Here is a 27,907-nt window from a genome sequence, read left to right on the forward strand (position 1 = left end):
AGTCTCTACCCAGGCTTGGAGGGTCTGCTGAGTTGCCTAGGCCACAGGACACTGGATGTTCAGAATAAACAATGTGGGTTCCACATTAGTTTCAAAAAGGGCAGGGAAGAATGTCAGAAATAGGATCATTCTCATAGGAAATTTCCCTTTGATGTTTCTGTAACTGTTTTTTGTGCTAATAAAAAAATTTTTCCCTTTTAACATTATAAATTATTTATAAGTATTGTCATTTCTCCCTTATTATTAGAGTACTAGAAAAATGAAGACAAATATACTGTAGTCACAAAAAATATCAATATTACTTGTGGTGTTTATCTTTTTAACTTAAAAACATCTTAGTTTCTATTAGTTTTAATAGTTTTAAAAATAAACTCTCTTAAAGTTTACTCAGTAACATTGGAAATGATTTAGCCTTTTGGAATAATGTAGAGAAAACAGGATTTATATACTTTGATGATATAATCAGCCATAGGCTGAATCTATTAAAAAAAGAGTCCAGTATCTTTTTTAATTTAAAAAAGTTTTACTTAATTACTTAAATTAAAAAATAACATTAAAATAATCCTACATATAGTTACAAAGGATGGTATGGCTTGAAAAAGTCTTTTGTAATTTTGAAAAGATGAACATGATATATCCATTATGTTCTAAAAATATGGAAAATTTAAAAACTAAAGACTTCTAATCCTTGGTAAAACCAGAGGAATTAAAAGATCTTCATATGAATGTATTCATTCTAGTCAACCACTTTTATAGAATGAATGCTTGTGAGAGACGGAGTGTGAGCTGATCTGGTCCCGAGAGATCTGGAAGCCGAGGTAGTACTTTCAGGATGAATGGTCCGGGGATATCTGGCTGCAGCAGCTTGAGGAATGGTTTGCTGAAAAGATAAAAATCTGCTTTAATAATCCCATCAAATTACACATATTAAATATCATTTCATCATCTATAATTTAACTCAACAAACATTCGCTAAGCATCAGTGGATACAAACAATGAATTGGGTGAAGCAGCCATTAAAACAAACAAAATGTGGTCCTTTTCTGTAAGGAGCTCATACCCAGTTAGACCGATGTACTCAATACCCACAATTTATACCAAAGATGTCTTCCAGAGGAGCACAAAAAGAACCACGAGAGTATTCATTCCTCAAGGGGGACGTGAGGGGATGGAGTCTTGTATACAGAAAGAGACTTTGGTGTCTGGAAGAAGGGTCTGCCCCAACCCTCCCCTCCTTCCTGGCTGTTAATATGTGGAGTCTAATCCTGGGGAATATGTGAGAAGCCCTGAAGAGCCCAGTCTGGTCCTTGCTTCAAACCAGAGTAAAGCAGGTCTCTCATATTTCACCTGGTTCACCTGGGAGCTGACTAAACTTTTTACAGTCACACATGGTCCCTTAATATGGACCATAACTTTCTAAACAGAGAAACAACTAGACGCCGATGACACGTGTTGAGGGGCAGACATGAGTGTTAATTCTGAATTCAGAGGAACATCTTAGACATGAGCACTGAAGCTTTAAAGTCAGGGCACATCTGCCTTCATCTGTACATGTAATATGTAAGTTCACATTATGTACATAAGTGCATATTACATATCTACATATGTGTACAAGTATAAGGCTTTCCTGTACTATACATGTTACAGCTTCTTAGTTGGCAGCAACAGGATTTGTTATCTAGGCAAGTTCTCAGTCCTTGTCACTGACTAGCACATGTAGATTCCGATTAGGGTCTTCCACTTAGAAGAGTCAACTTTAAGATATTTCAAGTATTATTCCTGAACTCCAATTGTACGCATGCATGGCTTTTCATGCCATTTAACCAGCACTATCATTCAAACAAAACAAATATATTGAAAATCTTAGAATCATACCAGTCCTGTGTAAGGGCCAAATAATTCAGTAAGTAATACAAACATGTGCTGTTTGTCAGAAAATTTCCTTACAGGGAATACCAAAGTTTGTCAAGGAAACCCACTGAGATCCAGGCTACCTAGGACCTGGTGGCAAATGAACATTGCAGAGCTTCTGCCATCCGAAGATAAGAAATACTGTTTAGTAATGGTATGTATGGTGTCTGCATAGCCAGAAGTGTTCCCACTGGCTAAAGCAGATGCTCAAACTGTGATCAAAGCCTCACTGAATTATATCATCCCCATATTCCTGTGGTTTTCTTCTTAGCTCTCCTTGATTTCCAGGTCTCCCAGTTCAGAGCAGTTGTGTATTTCTGAAACTGTGAATAGGAGTCCCTGGGTAGAAGTAATGGGACTTCAATTTCTCCAGTCCAAATCTGAGTTGACATTTTTGTGCAAATTCATTTCTTTTAGATATGTCCTCTTATTGTCCAGTATGAGTTATACAATGAATTACATAAATCTCTTTGGGAAATTAAAATGACTCTAATAAATCAGTGGTGAGTTTAAAAAAAAAATACTTGAAGTAAAATTATATATATTTGACCAAAACATTCACTATGTATTTCAAAAGCTCTATCATACAGCTATGCAGGTCTTCGTTTCAAATTCTGCTTTAAGAATAAGAGCTCTTCTTTAAAGAAATGGAAAAATAATCTCCTTAAAGTGTTTTATATATTTCTTTGTACATAAATAACTGGGTAATTACTACAAATGGGAGATCATCTTGTAACTAGTCTGAAATTTTAGTTGCTAACCACCTAATCTGACCCTTGGGTAGGATGGACAAGAGGAACTGTAGAAATAGAGTCACGTTACCACTGGTGTCATGATCTACAAAATCTAGCGGAGAATGAAGAAGCACTAGGAGCAAGCAATTATCCAGCAGATGGGGCTACAGTGTCAGAGATATGATTACTGGTTTAATAGTAATAACTGTTTCTGGTAGTGCTAGATCTTGATTCCTGGGGAAAATGAAAAAATCCTACTAAGGACTGCCATTGTGTCTGTCACATAATCCAAATTAGGTAATAATGGGAGTTTATGGCTGGCTAATTCATGGCCAATTACTGGAACGGTACTATATATGCTGAATAAGCAAAGGGCAGTTTGGGAGATAAATATTAGAAAGAGGGATTGTAAGTCTTTAATTCCCTGATTTTTCTTCCATAAAATACGAATTTCCATCATTAGTCCAAAAACAAAAGGTTGTGTAAATTAAAAACAAACACATGTGTGTTCCCTCTAACCCTTCATCTTACAAGTAGACAGTCTCTCTCTCTACCGGTTTATATACATCATAAGTGCTGATAAAAATAGAAATTAGTTCATTTCATCTTTTTTGATATCTCACATTTTAAAAGATATATAGAGAAGTCATCTAAGGACTTTCAGAGTCTGTCCAGTTTATGAAGGTCAAGGTAATCCTTAGTAACAAGAAAGGGGTTTAAAATCATTCCAAATATCTTTTTTGCTAACATTTTGACATACTCAGTAGGCAGGAATGTTGCCTAATATTGAGAATTTATAAAGAGGGCATTCTCTTTTAAAATCAACCCTTATTTCTCTTTGAGGATATATTCTTGTAACTTTTAAACTTTCTGAGATAATTGCTGATTATATGTGGTTGTAAGAAATAATGAAGAGGTATCCCTGTATCCTTCTCTGGTAATTTTTATTAAGTAAAATTTGTTTGTGATTTTACAGTTTACAAAGTACTTTTATACATCTCATTTAATTTTCACATTATCTCATTTAATCCTGAACTCTTGACAATAAACTCTAGGAGCTAAGTACTCTTATCACTCCCATTTTATGCAGAGAAAATGGAGGCTCAAATATTTTACTTGTTTAGTATATAATCACAAAGGCAATAAGTTGCAAAACTGGGGCACTAATTTAGGTTTTTCTGTTTATTTTGCTTAACTTCCATGTACTTTCCTTTATGTCATATGAATTTATCACAATCTGAATTTTTTTCCAAACTAGAAATATGCTAACAATTGTACCGAAAAGGGGGAAGAAGACTTAAAAAAAAAAAGAAGACTAAAAACTAATAGGGAAGCATTTCTTGTAATCAAAATTTGCTACATGAACAACTAGTTAACTTTTTTAAATTAATGAGAAATCGCTCATATATTTTACCCTTCTGGCCACAAACACACTGGCTTACTTTCTGTTATCTAATAATTTTTACACTGTTGAAAAGAAAAAATGTTTCTGAAATTGATTTCCTAAAAGAGGAAAGGCGGATTTAGAGCAGGTATGATAAATTAAGTATATAAAGACTATAACATTAAAAGGCAGAATAAGAACTAGTCATCATGAATGTTGATCTTCTCAACATTCCATTTGAGTGCTTGTTAGTCTATAAACTCTCAGGAAAAAGATTTTTTGACAAAACGTTATTAAATATGGACTCACGATTGTGACCGGATGATGTTTTTCCACAACAACTGAGCTCATGGGAGGAGAAACTCCCATTATAGCTAAACTGCTATTAATTTTATTTTTTGAAGCAAAATCACATCTCCCTGTGATCCGGGCTGTAATTGTTCTTCCAGCTTTCTGTTGTGCAGATGTCACAACTCTTGGCACATACTAAAAAAAAAAATCAAAGAAATATCTAGATGATAGAAAATCCATGACAAAATTTATAGTACTTTTGGTTCTATAACTTATGAAGAAAATATATGGACATTTAAAATAACTGTATATTCAACCAACTTTAACATGGAAAAATAAAAAATGTAAAAACCAAACACCCCAAAGTATCCCTTTAACCTTGGTGTACCATCTATTTTACAGGACTTCATGAAATTTTTAAAAACTTTTTATTTTGAAATAATATAGATTCATACTGAGTTACAAAGATAGTATAGTGAGGTCTGTGTATTCTTTACCCAATTTCTGGAAATGATTACATTTTTTATAATTATAGTGTAAGTATGATATCAAAACCAGGAAACTGACAATGGTATAATGCCTGGGTATAGATCTATGTCATTTTATCACATGTGTGGATTCCTATAACTATCATGGCAATCAAGATACAGAACTATTCCATCACCATAAAGATCTCCCTCATGCTACCCTTTAGTTACACTCATCTCCCTTGCCCCACCATCCCTAACTCTTGGCACCATTCTTCTGTTTTATGACCTCTTTTGATCCTTATGCATAATTAATATTACCATTACATATATGCTTTTGTGTTCTGCCATCTTATTGCTTTGGTAATATACTTTTCCCCCATGAACAGAGACCTGCTATAATTTCTGAGAGGTTTTTATAGCAACAAATTACAGTTTATCTAATTGTCTCAGTTCCTTTTCTATAATATATACCAATTTTTATAAAAAAAGATTCCCCTTTTGAGAGTTTAGAATATATTGCAAAAACTGGATGATCAGATCAAAGGGTAATGCCAGCTTTTACAGCTATTGTTGCTTACTACTAGACAATACTCCAGAAAAATTATATTTACATCAGGAGTAACACAGTCATGTACTCATTTTCTGCTCACTGTCAACTAATTACATTAGCTGGGCAAAAATCAAAAGGAATAAGAAAAAAAGAAAATGACATATTAAAAACATATTAAAAACCCCAATATTTGTATCTTGATATCTGATATGGAGATAACGCAGATTATTAGTTCAGAGTAGAGGGCTCTGAAGCCAGACTGTCAAAGTCTGAGTTCCAGTTCTGTTACTGTGGCCACAAGCAAGTTACTCTAAGCCTCAATCTCCTCATTTACAAAATGGAAAAGCAGGACCAGCTGCCTAATGATACTCTCTTTTTCCATTCAGATGAAAAAGAATGTTAGATGAGAAACTTTACTAATTTAAAAATCTGTGTTTGCTTATTGTTTCTAGTAGTGTTCTTGTAGAGTCTTTAGGGTTTTCTATATAGAGAATGATGTCATCCGCAAATAGTGACAGTTAGACTTCGTCTCCTATCTGGATGCCTTTTATATCTTTCTCTTGCCTGACTGCTCTTGCTAGGACCTCCAATGTTATATTGAATAACAGTGCCGATAGTGGACAGCCTTGCCTTGTTCCTGATCTTAGAGGGAAGGTTTTTAGTTTTTCACCATTAAATATAATGTTGGCTGAGGGTTTGTCATATATGGCCTTTATTATGTTAAGGTACTTTCCCTCTATACCGATTTTGTTAAGTGTTTTGATCATAAATGGATGCTGTATCTTGTCAAAGGCTTTTTCTGCATCTATTGATATGATCTAACTAAAATCTCGCAATTATTCCAAATGAGGTTAGAAAAAAGTAAAGTGCCATCTATTGTTCAACCATGTGAATGTCAATATATTTGCTTGTACAACTGCCTAATGTATTTTTTGAAAAATGTTTCCCACCATGAAATTCTGATATTTTATTTCACATAATGGAGATATATATGGAAAGGAAAGAATTTTACAGATAAAGATATTATTTCACTAGAATGGTAATACACCTTTCTCCAGTTATTTGCTTCCCAAATCTCTGCAGTTTACCTTCTGCACACACCTCCCTTTAGCTACTGGAAATACCGGGAAGACTGGAAAAAGTTTTGAATGTTCACAGGAAGCCTCTGTGATTAAAATGGAGAGAAAGATAACCAGGCCTGGACTACAAATCTCTCTTCTTTTCCTGTTCCTAACAATGATAGCTTCACATTAGGTAAGTTATCCAACTAATATATTTGTTCCTACTTTAGTTATGTGGTTCTTTTTAAAAACAAGAGGATATATTGAGAGGAATCTGAGTATTGTAATTATCTAAGGAAAGAAGAAAACTACCATTACACTTACAGATTGATTGACTAGTGATTCCTCTTTTTCCCCGGCCCTGAAGGCTGTACTTATGTAAATAAAATTGAATGTGTATGTTTCTGAAGGAGAAGGATGTAGTTGGATAGGTAGAAGAAAGGTTGCCTACATGATATTATGTTTTTATGTTTCAAAGACTTTGAAATTATCTCAGGTGATCAAACTGTTTTCAAAAGTTAATAACAAAAGAGTGGTAAGCATACTCATTCATTCAGTTCTTCCATGCATTTTCAGGTTTATATATAAATGCAGATGTATAAATTATATAGTCATATTTTAAGAAGGGAATTTTGAAAAATCTAGCTCTTGTGTATGTTATCTGAATATGCGACATGAATGAGACTAGATTTTAACAAATACTGTGTTTATTTAAATGAGATCTGTATAGGATCACACTTTAAAATGTATAACCATGAAAAACACAGCTAAACATATTTCAGGGCTGAATTTTAGTGTCTTTTTCTAAGTCAAAACTTCCTCACACATTCAATTTTCTCTTAACAGCTACATTTTTGAACCTCTGTGAATTAAGAGCAAATATGATAAACAGCAGATCTCAACATATTTTTCCCCAAAGTTAGTAGTTTCCAAAAGGCAGAAATTTAAGACAGCTGGAATACTAAAGATGACCAATTGTCTGGTTGACTCAGTGACGGCACCTTCTAATGGCCTGCCAGTGAAACTGTAAGACCTAAAGTCTATTCTGCCATCATCTTCTCCTCATGTAAATGGTTAGGGAGACAAGTAAATCAGAACAATCTCAGGACCTTTATTGAACTGTATATACTTTTTTGCCAAGGAGAAGAGTATACTGTTTTGTTTTGTTTTTAAAAAGCCCTGCAGAGGTGAGTCTGATAAGTTTGGCTTGTATCCCTATGCAGTTCTCTCCTGAGAAACACTGAAGCATACAGGTTTAACAACAGGAGGCCAAGGAGTCAGAACCATGATGTGCTTTGATGGTTAACTCTTTCCATATTAATAGCTTGATGAATTTCACTGCAGGCAAGTTCTTACACAATTACTCCATCCCTATTCAGTACTCTCCTCCACTATGCACTTCTCTAATACTGACTCTAGGAAAAACTATACTTAGCTTCATTCCAATTATGAATTAAAAGTTAAAACGTAATCAAGTCAAGTACAGAGTATTGTTAATGATATGTCTGCATCCAGGAAAAGGGAAAGCTATAGTTGAATAGAAAATATACAAAAGAGCCATTAATCTCCTAAGCCCTTGAAAATACCCACCAGTTTCCTTCAACAAACAAACAAACAAAAAAACTCTTAATTACATCTATTTTGAAAAATGTAAAATGAAAAAGTTCTTTATTTTTGTTCGTTATCACTACTGTAATAGAACTTTTTCTTTTTTTTCAGGATGCTCCAAATGACCTTTTTTACTTTTAAGAGAGTAGAACTTTCTTTCAGTAGAACTTACACAAATTAATGTCTTAGCCACTTTGTATATTAAATATTTTCTGTGACTTGGCCTAAATATGATATGGGCTTTTTTCTTCATGAGAAACTATGTTCTGAGTTCAAAATATTCAATATACAAACAAGTTGGGAACCCTTTTCCCAATGCAGGCACCCGCATGAACTGCACTAACCATTTCTTCTGGTGCAGCAGTAGATGTAGATCCAGCACCAAGAGGAGCAGAAATAGGAAAGTGGACAGAGGAAGCGGTAGCAGCCCCGGCAGAAGTGATGGAAGCAGAAGGAAAACCAGCAGTGCTGGTCACTCCCGTGGCTGCTCCTGGTAGGGATGGTTCTGCTGAGGGCATTGGAATAGCCGAAGGATCCAAATGAGCAGAATGTTCTTTTCCTTGAACACCAGGACCATACTCTTCCTTTTTATTATTTGTGAAGTCTGTTCCTATAAATCACAAATTAATTTCATTAAAATTCTCCCAAGATTTCTTTTATCCCAACAATAAAAAATACATAATAGCTATAATTTGGTCTTAACAGAACCATTACAATATTATGGTCTCATTGAGCCCAAGGATTTATGTCCTTTTGCATTATTTCATACAACTATCCTGATAAATGGCCTAGTATTTAGATCTTTAGAATAATTTTATATCACCATACCGTCTCATTCCATCCATTGCCCCTATCCTAACAAAAACAATGTATTTTCATTTTTGATTTTTCAGCAAACAATAATAAATCAATAAGCAAATTTTGACATTGTAAAAGAAATGAGCTCTCTCAGGTTAATTATATGTCGTGAATTAAGAGCATATTTGCACACTTAATTGATTTTAGTGACACACAAATAGTAACCTTCTCTCAAAATAGAACCTAATCTTACATCAAAGGAGTGAATAACATCAGCTTCTGGAAGCTAGGAGAAAGGGTTCTATTTTGGATATTTCCCTCCTAGTATTAGAATTTGGTTAGAATTTCCCTTAAGACTATAGCTATGTGGTACCAAACACTGGGGTGAGGGTTTCAGAATTCAGTCCTATTTTAGAATATCTAAATAGAGTATGTAATCCTATGTTTAAATGTTGTTCTCTTTCCATCTAGAAATTTGGACTTCTGTGTAAGTCCTTTTCTTATCTTCTTAGACTATGTAAGATAGAACTTACACAAATTAATTTCATTAAAATCATTCGATGAAAGGGACTAATTCCATATAAAATACAGCTTTTGCTTTGAAATCAACCCACATACACACACACACACTGAGTTTTAACATGTTTTTGACAGAAAATTATTCTGTCTCTTTTTAGGTGGGTGGCAGACTTCGTATCAGATGTGGGACCAGTACACAGCTCCGTTCTGACCATAGGACTCCTTGGAAGAGAGGCAGATGAACAACTCTCACTAATGTGGGCTGATGCACTCAGTTCCTGTTTGTCAGATAACTGTAAGTTTTAATTATTCTCACTTTGACTGGGATACATTTTTCCAGTTGTGAAGGATTTTTCTAATTGGCAGGTACCATTTTAAAAGCCATTTTTATTGTTACATTTTGTCTCCTTCATAGAAATTTCTAATTTACAATCTATAAGATTTAAAATATTTCACAACATGAGATGCACTGCAGGTAACAAACAGCAGAGAATCAGGACAAGTAAAAAAATCAGATATTTGTTATGTTCTAATAAGACAACAGGTACATTAAGAATATCGCATTATTAAAAACTGCATTATAAAAAGCAATTGTTTTAAGAAAGGGGACCAGATGTAGTTTTTTTCTTGTGAGAATCAAAAAAAATTTAAATAACTGTTATTAAAATGCCACAAAACTGAAACATCAAAAAGGAAATACCTATTGGATTACATGGCACTTTTGCCTCTGGTAGCTCCACTAACTATTGCTTTGTGTGTGTCTTACCATTCCTGTCATCGGTATCTCTCATTGTTATAAACAAAGCACAAGACCACTCAAACACAGCTGGGTTCTCAGAACTTGCCATTAGCTGCAGATGACAGTATATGTAAAAGCAACAGGAGCAAAACAAATCACGTTGGCTAGTTATCAGAATACATTTTCTTCAGAACCTGTTATGAATATTTGCCTGTCGGAGACATAGCTGTATTTGAATTTAAAATTTGAGACGGTCAATTTATTAAGGTGGTAAAACACTCTATCCTAAGTTAATTCATAACCTTTTAAAGCAGGTAATAAGAAACAGGTTTCTTGTAATTAAATGTAAGAAGTACTAATAATAATTATTTGTCATCTTATTTGTGGAACCCGATATCTCTTCTAAGTAGATAATTGAATTCTTCAATTTAAAAATTATAACTTGCTCATGATTAGAACTGAAAGCAGACAATTCTATCATTGGAGGTGGTAAGTTTGTTTTCAGCACTGATACTTAATTAAAAGACCATTTATTGGAGAAATCAAACATACGTTGGAGAATCAACAAAATAAACTATTTAGCCTTGAGATTCTATGATTCTAAGTCTCTAATCTACATATGGGCCACATACCTCAACTGTTTCAGAGAGAAAACAATTTGCCTTAGCTCACTACCATCCACAACATGCCTGATTTAAATAATAAATGTTGTTGATGCTTTAACACGAGGGCAGGCCAAGCACAGAGAAGTTAATCACTGGAATGAAATCGTGTTAATGATATTATAAAATGAAACTATCTCATTGATAAATTAACCGTGAGTCTCAAACAAGATTTAATATAAGGGAATACTGTAAAAATGTTCATGTATTTGCATGAAACATGGGAGGCTGACTTGAATTAAGACTACAGTAATTATATCATACTATCATCTTACAAGTTAAAGTACTTTTTGTCTTTTAAAGTGTTTTCAAGTATATTTCACTGCATTCTCAAAAGAACCTCCTATTAAGCCGGTAAAGAAGGTTTATATTATTCTTTGTTCAGAGAAGAAAACTAAAACCCAATAAGGAAAATTGGCTTCTTTGTAAATTGGTGGCAAAGGATTCTAGTCATGTGCTCTTCTAAGCCATGCTGATGAAACTCAGACACAAACCACTCAGATCCCAGCCAATACATGGACTTCTCTTGAAATCAGATTTTTTTTTTAACTTCTTTGGAAGTCCTATATTTCTAACTATTGAAAATTACTTTTAGTTGAGGCTTCTCTTAAACTGGAAAATAAGCAATTTTTTTAAAAATGAGAAACTATGCCTAGATGAGAAATATTTAATCAACAAAATAGCCCAAGGAATTTAGCTACCTAGAAAAAAAAATAGAAATTTCACACTTAAAGGCATTATGAATAATTAAAGAGCCTTACAGATGTTATACATTCAAAGCATTACTGTAACACTGAGCCTAAATACTTAAGAGGTGACAGTTTACCTTCTCAGGTCTAAAGTACCATAAGCAACCACGAGTGAGTGAATTTTCATGACAAATTTAAAACTGGATACAACACTATGAAACTAAAAATACAGTGCCTGGATGAGACATCTATTGCAGAAACTTAGTACTACAGCCCATACCAACCAATCACTGAGATCACAAATCTTTTTTGAAAATAGGCAGAGAATCTTAAGTAAATACCAACCTGTATCACTTCTGTTTTGAAATATAGTCATGGCTTCAAGATTTAATGCACATACACCCCGCATGAAAGCTTTCTTCATGGAATCTTCAAAGTGCTCTTTTTCATGTTGCATTCTTTGGATCTCAGCTTTTGCATTTTCCAAAGCTCCAGATAACTAAAATAAGGAGAATTTTAAAAAAGAAAAATATTTGAAATACAAGGAAGAATAATATTTATTGTTAAAAATAGACAAACTGTGAAGTTACCTTTATGTGAAACACTAAAAATACTTTATCACACACCTCTTCTGCTATGTTTCAATTTATTTTAAAAGGTGCATCTTACCTCTATTGTCTCCATTGACAAACCATTATCATCCCTAACCATAAAGTCAAAGTTCACATAAGAGGAATTTTATACAAGTCCCACTAAAGGTTGCTGATGTGTTTTAATTATACAAAAAGATATGTCATTTCTTACCATAAAACTTTTAGGTAGAATATTAAACAAAATACATTAAGAGCCACAGACAGCCCTCACCCCTTCAGGAAAAAACAAAAACAAAAACAAAAACAAATGCCTGCAATATTAACAGAATTTTAAAAAACTCAATGTTACTACAGCATATAAAATGCAAAGTGACATTAGGTAAAGCATCCTTTCCCATAGACCACATCTAAAAGGACTCCATTTTTGCATGTCATTTTGAATTGGAGAAAATTATCTTATGAAACTGATTTTTAACTTAAGAACTTAGTACGATAATGATGAAATATTTTTTTCCTTTTAGTATTCAATTTCAAGAGGCCTACTGTATTCTTCAGTATGGTTTTTATTTCACTTTGAGTCTCAAATGTTTTCCCATGGAAACAACATTAATTTTATTATTAAAAGTCAATGAGAAAATAATTCCAATTTATATACAAATGCTTCATATCAACCTTATAAGAACAAGGTTTATTTAAATTAACATGAAGATAAACATTTTTGGTTGGTCTTTATCTCTGCTAAATAAAAGCCAAAAGAAGAAGCATAAGAAAGTATACATTTTCAAGAGAAGTGTACATACAAGAGATCCAACACAAGTTTGGAGGCCAGAGTTATAACTATTTGAAAGAATAAATGCGTCTCTAAGTCTGACTTTAGTGTTGTTCTTTCAGTCAAACAGGCTCATGTGAAGCTACACTGCATTAAATGGAATTGGAGAAATGGGTTATTCTGCCTAATAGTGAGTGATGCTACCCATCTTTTTAATTTTACTAAAGGAAAGTGAAAATTTAAAAAAAAAATTTACCACAGCAACTTTGGCTTCATAATCATTGGAAATCTGGACACAAACTTCTTCGGCTCTTGCTTGACAAGCTCGTTCCACCACATCTTTCCACTGCTTTTGTACTATGGAACGCCAGCCTCTCCAGACTTTCTTCAGTAAAGTTCTCTGGAAGTACTGGTCAGCTAGTTTACTTTCATAAACCTAAAAGAAAGTAAGATACAACCTCAAAACACAGTGAACTGGCAAATACACTGACAATAATAAGAAGAAATATAACGAACACTGTGGTGAACAGTGTACATACATTATCATTTAATCCTGTGTAATCGTATTCTTATCTGCAAATAGGAGAAGAGGCTTAGAGAGGTTAAGTAACCTGCCCAGGTCACACAAGCAGAAAAGGAAAAGCCAGTCTTGCCTCATTCCAGAGCCTAAACTCTCTTATCCATTATATCATTGCTTTATATAACTAATCAAGTTAGGGGGGGAAAACAAAAAACAAAAAACAAATGAAAGAAAATGAGTAACTTGCCACTTGCTATCTTAGTTCTGAATTTGTATGACCTTTCAGCTGAAAGCAGGACCAGGAGAGCAACGGAGAGTGGCTGGAAGGCAGAAAGGGATGGTGGCTGTGGCTTCAGATGGCACTGCTTTTTCTTCGGCTTGGTGGCCACCATCATAAGTAAGATTAACTTAATTTACATACTTTGCCATCATATATAGAGCCAAATTGATCCAAATAGGAACAATTCTTTTATCAGTGAATTTAAATTCTTTTAAAGATGTAGTTCCAATTTTCAATTTTCTTAAATGGGGAAAGCTGTTCAAAAAGTCATAGCAGCCTCAACTATTTCAGCTAAGATTTAAACATACTATAGTCTCATGTCACTTAATAAATAACTTTCAAAATATGGTATACTCATTTTAAATAGCTCTTTTCAGTACAATTAATGCAGATTTAATCTATTTTAAAAAATGAAAGTAGTAGGGAGTATTTTTAAAGAGATAACCTATCCCATTAGAGTAACAGCCTTTTCCTTAAATATTAATCTCTTATAAGTAAGTGCATAGAGATCACTCCATGGCTCACATGAGCATTACATGGAAAAAAAATTTGTATATATCCATCCTCTACACTCTTAAGTCTCTATACTCTGTCTTCTTGTGGGAATATATAAATATTCATACTTTTCCGCTATTGATACAATAATTTATTATTCTCAGTTTATATGTATCTGATATACTTCAGCTTTTAATTAAAATAAATAATATTCAAGTTTAAATTATATACAAGCTAAGGATAACTTTGAAAAAGCTACACAGAGTCTACGGCCATGTCATCGGGCATGAGAACGTGCCCGATCTCATTGATCTTGGAAGCTAAGCAGGGTTGGGCCTGCTTAGTACTTGGATGGGAGACCACTCAGGAATACCAGGTGCCGTAGGCGTCAAAAAAATAAAAAAATAAAAAATAAATAAATAAAAGTCTAAGTGCATTTAAATTTATAAAAAAATAAAAAAGCTACACAGACATGGCTTTAACTCACTTTAAGGCAAGTCTAAACAACAAACATTTACACAGTTTTATAATATATAAATATAGTACTGCCTCTTTATGAAGGCATTTTAGAAGTAGAAACAATATAGAAATCATGTGATATGTTAAAGATTATAAATTCTTTCTCCACATAATTACATCTGAGGTCAAATTTGTTAAAGGGGTTCCATTACCAGGGCATTTATAACTTGGGTACAATCCTTATTAACCTACTGTGAAGTAGGAAACGATAAATCAATAGGTCTATAAAATACAAGAGGTATTTTTTTCTCCTAAACTATACCGCAATCAAATTCCTTTGACATAAGAGCACCAATAAATTGTAAATTCATTTTGACTTATTAGAAAACAAATCTTTGACTTTAACAAGAGATTCTAATATGTGATCCTAAATATTTTTGAGTTCAAAAGTCTAATATCTGTCAATTGTCTTTTCGTTTTTACACTTACGTCCTGTCTGGATTTGACATGGCCAATTCGCCAGTGGAAGAAGGTTCTCATCAACTCTATCCTTTCCTTTTGCTTGCCTATGGCATGAGACAAGCTAGAAATCACCTATAAACAGAAATGAACACAATTATTGTGATGTTACAATAACATCAACTGGTAAAGTAATTTTATTAAATATCAAAAAATGCTAGAGGGAATACCTATGGGTCACTACTACATTCATTCAGTTAACCTCATTATTATCTTTAAAAAGACCAAAAAACTTCCCCTCGTGAATACATTACAAATCAGTGAATGAAGGGGAACAAAAGAGGAAAGAAATCTCATTATGTGTATTTTGGTAATCGCCAAAAAATGTTTATGAAAATTAATATGGTCATTGACGTTTAATTCAAGAAAAACGACCACACATTTGAAAGTTTTGCTACATACACAAAAAGTCTTATTGAGTAGATTTGAGGGCAGGATCCAGGTTTTAAATAACTTTCTAGTCCCTAAACAGCGTTAGTATCTTGGGTTAGAAATTTCTCAGCAACTGTTCAATGATTTTCTGGATTCAACAAACTCATAAAAGCAAATAATGGTATACTTTGATATACTTCTTCAGTGATATTATTTTTATTCTTTAAAAAAAAAATCCATAAAGGCTTTTAAATCCTAAGATAATATTCTCTCATGAAGAACTGAGTAACTGGAATATATATCTAAAAATGGCCACATTAAAAAGAGATTTAGTAAATTGCACACATTTACCAAGAGATATTCTGGTTCTTTTAAAAATAATTTTCAAAAGTGGAAAAGAACACATATTCTAAGATACATTTTAAGAAACATTCTATTTCTTAAGCTGTGTGGTGGCACATGGCTGTTCACTTTGTTTTTTAAAAAGTGTACATATATGTACACTCTTTTTGTGACACTTTGAAATTAAAAACTTAAATATTTAAAAACCTTAGGACCGAGTTTTGAGGGTAACAGAGAGCATGACTGACAATATCTATTGTTTCAAAAAAGTCAACTATGAAAAATGTTCAATTTTATATTACACCTTGCAATACCAAAAGAAATGTATATTTTAAAAGAAAACCATACTCTTTATCTAGTTCATTAAAACAGTGAGTGCTGCATTTGCAGACAAGTAGCTGAGGTGTCTGATAGGAGTCCTCCTTTTCTGAAAGCCACCAGCCTGGGGGCAACCATACATTTGTTGCCCATTTGCTTTGTTCAAGGTGCTATCGGGAGGCACAAAATCAGCGCAGACCTGAACCTTACTCTCAAGTTCTTAACAGGCTAACAGAAAGTGAAATAAAAGGTGCTGTCGCTATTTATTGATAAAAGAAAAGACTTCATCAGTGAATATAGACATATCACAGATAGAAGGTGAGATACTTTTAAAATGACCCCTAAAAGGATGGTTTAAAATGTGGGTAATGCTGGTTCCCTAATGTTCTCTTAAAGAAAGTTAGGAAAAGAAGATTGAGAAGAAAAAACTAGTGTTCCCACATTCAGCATGCACTCTTACAACTTCAAGTACATCAAAGATGGATTGCAAAGATAAAATGGTATGTTCAATAGGAAGAATAAATCGTATAACTATGCACCTACTTTACTACCAGTTTTGAAGTGATCTTCTCTTTGTGTCTTGTATGACCTAAATAATTAGTTTCTGGCATCTATTACCTAGCAAGACATTTACTGAATCTCAGTTAAAAAGAAAATACAAAGACCTCATCTTTTCTCCCAATGGAAATTTCATAGGCTCTCTGCAGCTCCTTCAAGCTGTTGATCTGATCGCATAGCTGTTTTAGATGTGCTGCATGTTTTTCTTTCTCTTTTTTCATTTCCATATGGTGCCAGTCAATAAAATTAAGTCTCCATTTAGTTAGTTCAGATATGATGTTTGTCTGAAAAATAAATATACTGATGTTTTCCCCTTAATATTGTTTCTTAAAATCACACTGAAATGAAAAAACATTTTAAAAAAATCAGAACAAGCAATCAATATAAGAGCTATTTTTAAAAATCACTAATGAAAACATTTGCAGGTTCAACAATCACAGCTCTTCTTAATTCACATTCACCATACTAAGGATATAAATTTTTTCCTATTTTAAGTTACTCTGTATGAAATCTTGTCAATTAAAAGAATTTTAGGCCTTATTCACTAATAAACACATCCTTTGTTTATTCAATATGGACTTAAATGTCCATATTAAAGTGGAATAGGAAAAAAGAAATGCAGGATTATGGCCTAGGCTGAGCCACAGGACTGGGAAGTTATTTAGACAGAGGTGGATACTGGAAGCCATATTGGGAGTTGATGCTTTCTTCCCCCAAAGCATTGATCACAATGGCCACTTTACAACAAGTTGCTAAGTCTGATCCCTTTTCACCCTACTGACTGGCGTAAGTAAAAAAAACAAATAATCATGTTATCAAAAATTAGATAACAATATAGTTAACTGAACATAGAACAATTTAAATGGTTGTTGGTACACTGCCCCAATTGACTTTACATCATGATTAGAAGTATGAAAACTTTTCCATGAGGGAATAATGGTAGAAAATATACTGAAAGATTATTTCTAGAATTTAAGGTTCAAATAACAGAAATATAGATACTACAAAACTCTTATGACCATAATTTCTCGATACGTGTGAACACTTAGCTTTGTTTTCTAAAATGGTATTTCAGAAAAATGGTCATTTTCTCAATTATAAACAGCAAAAAATCCCTGCCATTTCTGTAATACTTTGTTTTACTTAATGACCACTAACATCACCAAAATAAGATTCAATTTTTATAGGTTTATTAGTTACACGTTGTGGCCACTATAATAGCAGCTATAAAATGAGTGTACGTTGCTAAAACTAGATTTTGTGCTTCATGTAAAAGGAGACATTTCCGTTAGAGCTATGATATGGTAAAGGTTCAATGAGTGTCTCAGTCACACACAGGTTGAGTCTTTCAAAACATATGAGAAATTCAGTGGAACGTGCAGAGCTGTCCCAGCAACTATTTAAAACCTTTCTATTCAAAGTACAGTTTCTGAACTTATGGCATCACCTGGGAGCTCGTTAGAAATGCATAATCTCGGGCTCTCACCAACACTGAATAAGAAGCTGTTCAACAGGATCCGCAGGTGATTTGTATGGATGTTAAAGACTGAGAAGCACAGATTTAAGATATTGGATCTCATAAAACCAAAGATTTTTTTTTTTAAAAGCTTTTAATTCAAGGAAAAGAAGAATAAACAGTAGAATTAAGAGCAAAGCTGTTATACTAATTGAACTGTAATACCTTAAGACCTGAACTCCAAAGATCAAGTACATTTTCCACCTTTTGAAGGTTTTCATTAGAAATAAGAAAATCACTCATAAGTATTTCATGGACACCTGCATGACTAGAATTAGACCTTGGTGAGGAAGAGTCATCTAAAAGATTTGAACTGAAAAAATCCATGACCGGGTGAGAAGGCTTCCTTGGTGATGACACTGGTGACAACCCTAGAATAAAAAAAAGTTGTAGTGGTCAAGGCAAACTGATAACCCAAACTGGTGAGGAGTTACTTTGCAAGGCTAGAAGAGGTTGGTTACTATGGAAGCTGAGAATATATATAATGCAGAGAATGACTTTTCAGTGTACTTAATCCTACTATTTCTAATTTCAGTATTGTCACTGATTTAGGACTGACCAGCTTGAGGTACCCCTTATACCTTCCTCCTCTACCCAAACAAGGATGGTCATCTAGGTCCAGCCTGAGCTGAAACTATTATCATCTATATCATCTTAACATTTACTAAGTGCTTTGTATGTTCTTGTAATAAAAATGTTATAAAGATTAGCTCTCATAATACCTGCTACCCTAAGAAATAGGTATTATTATCTCCACTTTACTGATAAGGAAACTGAAGTTCAGAAAGGGTTAAATAATTGACCAAGATCAGAGTGGCTGTATATAGAACATTATTACTTTATATAAAACACTAGAATGGGTTTTAACACTACTAAATTTCAACACTATCAGTAGAAAAAGACTAGTAATTTAGTTTATCAGATACTCAACTGTAATGCACCCTTGTTTGCCTTCAACATATAGGTGAGAAATATACATATGTCTATAGATAGGTATGCACACACACACACATATATATATATAAACTCCCATTCCCTGCCCATAAATATGAGGCAGGGGGAATGAAGGTGAGAGCTAGAGCTAGAAAGAGAACTGATATCTACCTTTAAAAAGGACAAAATACAAAAGTTTCTATTTTATCACACATAAATGTTGGAATTAGAGACGATTCATCATTATTTCTCATATATCTTACTTTTGTCATGAGGGTCCTATAATTAAGACTGAAGAGCTTTTCTCTCTTCCTTACTAAATCAATCAAAGAGAAATCTACTATAGAACTTGTTACTTAAAAGTAAATCTTTCAAGAAGTTTTTGCAAAAGGAAAAATCATTAAATGATAGAATAGGTGGCATAAAGATAGGACAAAAATCAGTAAGTTGGTACACAAATGCCTGAAAGTTGGGAAATAATACATTAGTTTATGAAAAAATTTAAACTGGCCAGACTATCTGATATCCCATTAAATCTTTAAAAATATTTGTTCTCTAAACTAGCAGATTTAAGAAAGAATATCATACACTATAATATATAAATCTGTTTGTCTTAATTATAGTATTTTGGAATGTTATGAAATTATTTTAAATAACATCACTTAACGTATTAGAAACAATAGCATTTTAAAATCCTGCCAATGAGAAACATGTTTAAATTATTCCTCTTATTACACAGATAATATTCATGAAACTACAAAATGTTGTATATTAATAAAAACAAGATAAGGAAAAGGCATACCTTCTGTCTTTGAATGACTCGAAACACTTAAATCACATCCTTTACCAACTTCTGTTCTTGTTTCTCTTACTATAGGGCTATTTCCTGCTGAAAAGAAGTGTTCTTTAAAATTAAAACAAAGCACTCTTAAAATGTCTAATCATACACACCTAATTAAGAAGGTTGAGGTATATAAGATTTTAGAACAAAGAAAATACAACATGCTGGGGATATAGGAACATTAAAACAAAGAACAAAAACAAAGAAAAAATCTGAAACAAAAAAAGTCTTACTGTTATCATTAATAAGCTCCATTTCACCCACCGAATATGGATCAAAGAGAATTCAGTCTACTATGGCATTTAATTCACACTAAGAGAATCAATGGATGAATGACATTAGAACTTAGGGCTATGTTATCTTACAACACTGGGCGTTTTCTGGGGCCTGCTGCTTTTCACTAAATACAGTGAAACTAAAGTAACACTGATTCCCCCAAAACAGGAACTTCCTTATTTCCACCTCAATACGTGTCAAAAAGGAAACTGGGAAAAACCTCACAAGAATAACTTTGCCAACTCTGACACACCCCACTTATACCCAGCAATGGCAATACCAAGAGCAAAGAGAATGGGATGATAAATGTACAATGGGATGGTCTATTCTAACCAAGTCTATGTGTGAATCAGGATATCTAAATTCGCTGCATGCTGTATGCTTAGATCTCAAATCTTTTTTGGTAAATGCAGAGCATAAACAAACAAATACCATCTTACATGCTAGAAAAGAGCAGGGGTCTTAAATTCCAAGTTATGACCTTGAAAAGTTGTAGAGTTGGGGTGAAGAAAGGACTCTTGTGTTGTGTCACTGGGAACAACAGTACAGCAGTACTGTAGCCAAAGGTAAAGAAAATAAGCTTTTGGCAACCAGCTTAAGGGTAGAGGTTTAGAGGGCTAACACACAGATTGCCTATTTTCACTTGTAAGAGAGTATGCAGCACTTTGTTTGGCTTTGCTCATAGGAACTCCATGTTGAGGTACCAGTGTACTCAAAACATGGTCAAGATTACTGATGTAGAATGAATAAATCCAAGGGTCATATTTCTTGAAGATCAATAAAATTTGGGTATAAAATGTTTAGTGTTAGAATGTTTAATGGTAGAATAAATTTATGTATTTTAAGATTGTGGTCTATTTTGTTGATCCAATATAGTAGGCCGAAGATGGAGAAGCAATGAAAACTCTACGTCTACAGAGGGAGAGGGACAGCAGACCCTAGAGCTGCGAATTACTAGAAATCCAGGAGCCTGTTGATTCTAAATAGGCTGTGTCATGTGCCTTCAAGGAAGGATCTTTAGAGTTACACCTATTGATAAATGCCCATGATCAGGACTGTTTTAGAAGGGCTTTCTGTGCCCTTTGAAAGAATACTAATTTAGAGTGAGCTGTTTGGAATCTTGTGTTTTACTAACAAGGAACAGATAGGTAAAAGGAGCTTTATCCTCCTTTTTCCCACCTTTCACTCATCTATCAACATACACCCTGGTTTGTATTAGCTCTCAATTCTGTCACTGATATAGTCCAAAAAAGAGTTCACCTTTGTAGTGATAATCCAAACAATCTTCCATGTCCGTATAAATACTGCTGACAAAGTCTCAGCACATGGTTCATAAACCATGAGGGCTACCTATGGATCATCTTTAATTTGGGGACTTGGGCATTTAGTTTCCAAGATAATCCTGGCATACAACCATTGGAACAAGTGCAGAGATGCAACATACTCCACTAAGAGACATGCAACGGCTACAGTGTTGCTTTAACTTTATTACTTTCCATAAAATAGTCAAAGTTCAAATACAAATCTAGCTGTCCAAGAATAAAATATTAAAATATAAAAAGTCTCCCCAGATAATAGTGATGCACTATTGAGAAGAATCACTAGAGAAGCATTTTCACAATCATATAAGTCAATAGCATTAATAAGCTCAAATAACATCTGAAATTAAGAAATAGCTTTAAAAATATACATAACCTTGATTATGAAGAATATCATCAATTATAATTGGAAATCTAACATCTGGCACCGCTTCTTCCTTAGAATGAGATGGCTGTGAAGTACCTAATTCAATATTTGGAGTCACTATAGCATAACGAAGCAGTTCCTCATACTCTTCCTATGAGAAGCCAATAATAAATAATGTTTTATAACACTGTCACAATGGACACTCAGGCAAAAGAACAACAAAAGTTTTACATAGTTACTATATATAAAATTGTACAGCTATTTTATATTATTTTAAACATCATTTTTGGTATTTATATTTTGAAATGTTTTCAATGATGGAACATGTGCAGATTTCAACTGTAGTCAAGAACCAGTTGGGTCACAAGTTGAAGGTTACTAATAAACAGAATTTTAGCTGGGCTGACATTCTAAGCAGGTAACCAATAACATAAAATAATCTCTGACATGTCTAGGAGATTCTTCCCCCTCCTTCTTTTAAATTCTACTCTAGAAATTTATTCTTTTGTTAAAATTTATTTATGTAAAGCTTTGTTTCCTGATGAAATGACAACTGAGATCTTTTGCAATGTTTATATTTTAGTATGAAAGGGTTTTGGACCCAATAGTTACAATGTGTGGGTTTTTCCCCCACCACCAACAAGCAATTCTTGGACACTAGCTGGGTGTCCTACAATTCAACTCACTTTTGACACTATCCACCAGAGTTTGCAACAGATTACACAGGTAAAGGGCTTAGTCCTACAAGACTGCCCCCCTACCCCGAAACAAACTGTCACCTGTGTTTCTGATAGACCAGCTATGGATTGCAGGTTCCAAACATCCCTCTCCATAGGTTCAATTAATTTGCTAAAGTGGTTCACAGAACTCAGAGAAACATTTTACTTAGTAGCTTACTGGTTTATTATAAAAGGATATAACTGAGGAACCACCAGATAGATGAGATGCATAGGGCAAGGTGTGGGAAAGGCGTGGAGCTTCCATGCTCTCTCGCAGTATGCCGATCATCCAGCACCTCTATGGGTTTACCAACACAGAAGCTTTCTGAACTCTCTTTTTTGGGTTTCTATGGAGGCTCCATTACATAGCATTGATTGATTAAATCATGACCACTGGTGATTGAATTCAATCTCTGGCCCCTCTCCTGTCCCCAAAGGTCGGGGGTTGGGGTGGGTGGGACTGAAATTTCCTATCCTCTAATCACATGGTTGGTTCCTCTGGCAACCAGCACTCATCTTTAAGTGAGGGTCCAAAAGTCACCTCATAACAAAAGACAACTTTATTACTCTCATTACTTAAAAAATTCCAACAGTTTTAGGAGCTCTGTGCCAGAAACAGGGATGAAGACCAAATATGTATATATTTCTCATTATAAATCACAATATCACAAGTATAAATGAGTTATATCACAAAAATTTATACTTGTGATATTGAGAAGTTTGGATAAGGCAGAGATGAAGGCTGCAGGAAAACACTATCACCTAAAAAGATAGCACTATGTGGGAGAGGTACCATCCAAAGGGAGGGCAAGAATGAAACATGTCACAATTTCGTACTACTTTTATCTTAGTAAATATTCAGATATTTTTAAAATAGCTTCCCAATTTCAAAATCTGTAATTTCAATAAAGGAACACATCAGTTTCACAAATTACTGTCCTAAAGCTTTTCTCGTATTATACAGTGCCAATAAGAATTTACTCAACGTAAGATAATATCTAGCTTTTTTCCTCTTAAGTGACATAACTATAAAATTCAAGATATATCATGTCAGTATTCTCTCAAAATCTACTCTAGAAATCTGAATCCATATTTTTGATGATAAAGCATTCAGAAATAAAGGAAATTGAAAATAATTTCATGTAAAAATCATACCTTCTGTAGTTAATTTATCTGTCACTGTCCAGAGCTGCTGGGCAGCAGAATGTGTTAAATGCTGTGGCAACAGCAACTCAAACCTAGAGTAGAACACTAGGGAACCTAGGACTCCAGAACTTTGGACAGTTTGATATTGTATTAATTTGCATTAAAGTGAAAGCAGCATTCATAAGAGATAGCTACAATGAGAAAATTTCAAGAAAAAAATATTTCTTGAGATTTTCAGCTTCTCTCACTGTGCTGATTGAAGCCTTTGTGCAAAAAGTGCTTTTGAACAGCTCGTGATTATTTTCTGAAAGGTTGAAACAATGTAAGGTATTTCTTAAGTTAGTAAAATAATTCCCAAAGTTTGATATCATTTGATATACATCATACATTACATACACGTTAAAATTATAAATGTAAATGGAATGAACTGGTGAAATATGTATCCCTAGTTTTTCCTCATATTGTTGAAAATAAATTTAGTCATGACAAATTTACACGTCTTCCTACCTGAAGAGCTGAAGAGACAGAACTGCCTTGGTCAGAGTCATTCTGCATAACTGGAAGTGAGCATTTCTCCTCATCTGATGACATTCTGCACAAATACTATAAAACAGTAGAAGCTAACTTTAGTTTTTCCCCTCAATATTTAAACTAAAATATTTCATATGTCTGTGGAACATCATTCTAACTTGTAAATAATAATCATGTGATATGTTAAAATCATTCAACGTATTGAGCGCCCATAGACAAAATTACGGGGCAAGAAAAAATAAAGACTCAGTTCTCCATATTAGTTAATTTATAAGGTAGTAAAAGAGATGAGAACAATATATGAAAAGTTAAAGAAAAATGGAGGCAGTGGGGCTGTTGAAAACAGACTGTCTTCACTGTTATTCAACAATGTGTGACAGCCTGGATGCTGTGCACTTTCTTTGAAGATACTGAACCAAGGAGAATGAACAATTTGTGTAAATACTCTGCTCAGGAAACTTACCTTTTGAGAATATTATTTTAAAGAAAAGCAAGTCTATACAAAACAACAGATTCTTATACACACATAGAAAAATTATTGAAAGTCTTAACCAAAAATAAAAAAATAAAAGTACTTTTAGTAACAACTAATTTATTTAAAATTCAAGTAGTAAGTATTCAAACTATCTGAACATCAGTTACATACACGGTGAGAAAGTAAGATGAAGAGTCCATCCTCAAGGACTTCACGATATGTAAAACAAGACATTTATCATTATATATTAACATGACTGATATTTATATTAAATGACTGATTTAATATAAATGACTGATTTATATTAATATAAATGACTGATGAAAAAAAAGTGTTGTTGGACCCTAAAATAACAGAGGTACAAAGAAGGGAAGTAGGACTTGCCATTTTTCATGGGGTGAGATTGCGAGGGTGTAAACAAGTGGGAATGGAGCCAGAGAAAGTTTTAATAGAGAATATGACCCTGCTGAAACCCGAAAGACAGATAAAAGATATCAGGATATGCTAGGCAATGTCTATGCTAAGCAAAGACACAGAGGCATGGACATGCATGCCAGGAACTTAAGTAGTTTTAAAGCTGAAGCAAAAGGTGCAAAGCGAGGCTTGGCTAAGGATGAAACAGGCACATTAGGAATAGATGGATCATGGAAGATCGTGATTGTGTCATGTTAAATAGTTTGCTGTTTATTTTAGAGAAGTTATTAAAATATTTTGAACAAGTGATAACCAGATCATGCTTGTCTTTTAGAAAGATCACTCTGGCAACTTTCAGTATGGATTGGAGAGTTGGGGTCCTGAAAAGAACAATTGAGAGCTGACTGCAGTAGTCCAAGAGGTAAGTGTTCTCTCCAGCAGTAATCCAGGAGACATAAAAGAGGACCTGAATCCAGGAGGCAGCAAAGGGAAGTAAGTGGCTGGAGGGTAAGACTCTGAGACAGTTGTGTTATGGCAGTGGGAATGAGAGATCATGATCAATAATTGATTAAGGGGTTAAAGGGACGAATTGTTGATGGTTTCCAGACATCTAGCTTGAGTGACTAGGTAGATGACGGTGCCACTCACCAAGGCAAGAAATATAGGAAGGTGAGCAGGTTGGGAGGAAGAACAATGGGTTCAATATCAGATGTTTTGGGTTCCTGTGAGGCACTCAGGTGAAGCTGCAGGTATGCAGTCGTATGGCTACACCTATTATGCTGTGTACTACTCCAAGAACTGTAGTTCACAATGATTACAATGTGAATGGTGCTGCCTGGAGTTAAGCAATGTGGGAGCCCTGCATTGGAGCTTTAGGTTGGAGATACAGTTTGAGGAATCATTAGCATAATGGGAAATGCTGAAAAAGGGAGATAACCTATTCTGAAGTTCATACACTCAAAATGTATGCAGTATTTTTAGTATAAATGCACATGTGTCTTTTTCTAGGAAGAGGATCCTTAGCCTCCAATATGTGTTCAGAGGACTATAACCCTAATAAAGTTAAGGCCACTACCATAGTGAGAAGAAGGTTAAAACCAGAACCACTAATATTTAAAGCCAGCAAAAAACACTGAAAAGGAAGTCAAGTCAGTAGAACTATCGAAAAGAATAGCATCACAAAAGCTTGGAGAATGGAGTAGTCAGTCAGATGCCAAAGAAGAATGAGAACTGGATAGAGTCCTTGAATTTGGCAATCAGGAGGTTGCTATGATATTTGCCTGAACAATTTCAGTGGAAAGTCTCAATCACAGTGGGCTGAAAAATAAGTGAGAGATGAAGAAATTGATGTAGAAAAGGCAAATACAGAGAAAAGTGTGATATCAGAATAGCAACATAGGTTGGGACTCACAGGATAACTAAATCTCAGCATGACTGTCTTTAGTTAAGCCAATTAGGGAGGATAAAATAAACCCATACATCTGCAGCAAGAGTGGCTGCTTCATGGGACTTCAAATCTACCAGTGTTAACTTGGTCCATTTCTACTTTTATTCACTCGTTCCTTTAGGATGTGTTTGCTGACCAGTTAGCTATAGAAGTGGGGCTGGGGTTGGGCTGATTATTCAAAAAACAAATGAGCTGAAAGGTATGGTTGGACATTAAAAAGTTTCTGAATATAGATACTGCAAACACAAAACTGCTATTGTACTTTTGGAAAATATGCTATAAATCTTCCACCTGCCCTGCTTTGATGCCAACAAGGTATGACAGTTGATTTGAAAGTCTACAACAGTAGCATTTTTCTTACTGCTTCTAGGTTCGGAAACAAGGAAAATGAAGCTTGCTTTAATGGATGGCGGATGTGCATCAGTTCACTAAATTTTTAGAATTCTCTAACCCATAATATCAGAAACCACGAGATAAAAAGTTCCGAGTGCTTCTCTATTGCCAGAAAAATCAAGGTACGTATTGGTAACTGCCTGGCTGATAAGATAAGGAAAGAGGGGTCCGGGAACTCAAATGTAACTCCTAAGAGGCAGAGAAAGAGTGAATTAACGTGTAGGATGGCAGCAGGGTGACGTCCCAGCCCCCTTCACCGATCCCTGCCGCAGACAAGGGAGGATAAGGGGCGCACCAGCCCCACCTTATGTCAGGTGCAAGTAAGCAATGGGCTACAAGTTCTCTTTGATCACCTTCCTACCCACCCTTGTTTTAATCAAATTCATATTTAAAAACAAAAAAGCGTTAGACATGGTTATTTCCCCCCTTACATTTTAAGTGACCAGAACCTATGGCGATAGTAACCTCTACACTTCAGGCACCCCTCACTCCTGCCCTCTTCCCGGACGCCTCGGAGAGGAAAACGTCTGGACCTCGCCTCTCCGCAGAACAGCTGAAAGGCCCGTGTCTCGGGGAAGATGCTCCCAGCCTGGTCCTGTACAAGCCCGGGGGCGGAAGTCCCGTCCAACGCATTTTAACTCCCACTCCACTGCCTCTGCCAGGGGTGGGGGGTCGGCCCGCAGCACCGCTACCCACCGTCGCGGTTCTCCACGAACCCCGACTCCTCGGTTCGCGTCTTCTCGCCGCGTCGCAGCTGAAACAACAGCGAGCACAGCGGCTACCTTAGCAGCAACCTGACAGTTTCAAACTGCAGAGAGGGATAAAGGACGGCCCTGGGCATTGGCTCCGAGCTTCAGCAACCTGCCCTTTGATTGGTCCGAAGGCCGGG

At 34.6% G+C, this 27,907-nt stretch overlaps 1 protein-coding gene across 3 annotated transcripts; it reads right to left on the reverse strand.

Annotated features, from left to right (window-relative positions):
- Nucleotides 1-501: 501 nt before the first annotated feature.
- Nucleotides 502-27,852, reverse strand: POC5 (POC5 centriolar protein). Of its 3 annotated transcripts, none has more exons than XM_039857263.1 (12): nt 27,715-27,852; nt 24,266-24,361; nt 21,903-22,044; nt 19,893-19,976; nt 18,323-18,528; nt 16,749-16,925; nt 15,022-15,126; nt 13,035-13,214; nt 11,762-11,915; nt 8,354-8,619; nt 4,339-4,515; nt 502-880 (listed from the first exon to the last, which is right to left on the reverse strand). In XM_039857263.1, exons 2-12 carry the CDS (start codon nt 24,347-24,349, stop codon nt 737-739), a joined length of 1,719 nt encoding a protein of 572 aa, XP_039713197.1. In that variant the 5' UTR covers nt 24,350-24,361; nt 27,715-27,852; the 3' UTR covers nt 502-736. The 3 variants fall into 3 exon arrangements, with proteins under 3 accessions (XP_039713197.1, XP_039713195.1, XP_039713196.1); XM_039857261.1 differs by having other exon boundaries at nt 19,893-19,979; XM_039857262.1 differs by lacking the exon at nt 27,715-27,852 and adding an exon at nt 27,484-27,611 and having other exon boundaries at nt 19,893-19,979.
- Between the last annotated feature and the right edge of the window lie 55 nt (nt 27,853-27,907).

This window comes from Pteropus medius, unplaced genomic scaffold (assembly GCF_902729225.1).
Source record: "Pteropus medius unplaced genomic scaffold, Ma_sr-lr_union100, whole genome shotgun sequence".
Taxonomy (NCBI): domain Eukaryota; kingdom Metazoa; phylum Chordata; class Mammalia; order Chiroptera; family Pteropodidae; genus Pteropus; species Pteropus medius.

What these genes read in the sequence shown, in the direction of transcription:
- POC5 (XM_039857261.1), bottom strand. Translation starts at nt 24,349, where the DNA reads ATGTCATCAGATGAGGAGAAATGCTCACTTCCAGTTATGCAGAATGAC. An exon ending in GAGTCATTCAAAGACAGAAG is followed by an intron (nt 18,529 to 19,892) that starts GTATGCCTTTTC and finishes TTTTTATTCTAG; the next exon opens with GGTTGTCACCAGTGTCATCA. An exon ending in TTTGGAGTTCAGGTCTTAAG is followed by an intron (nt 16,926 to 18,322) that starts GTATTACAGTTC and finishes TTTATTTTTCAG; the next exon opens with ACAAACATCATATCTGAACT.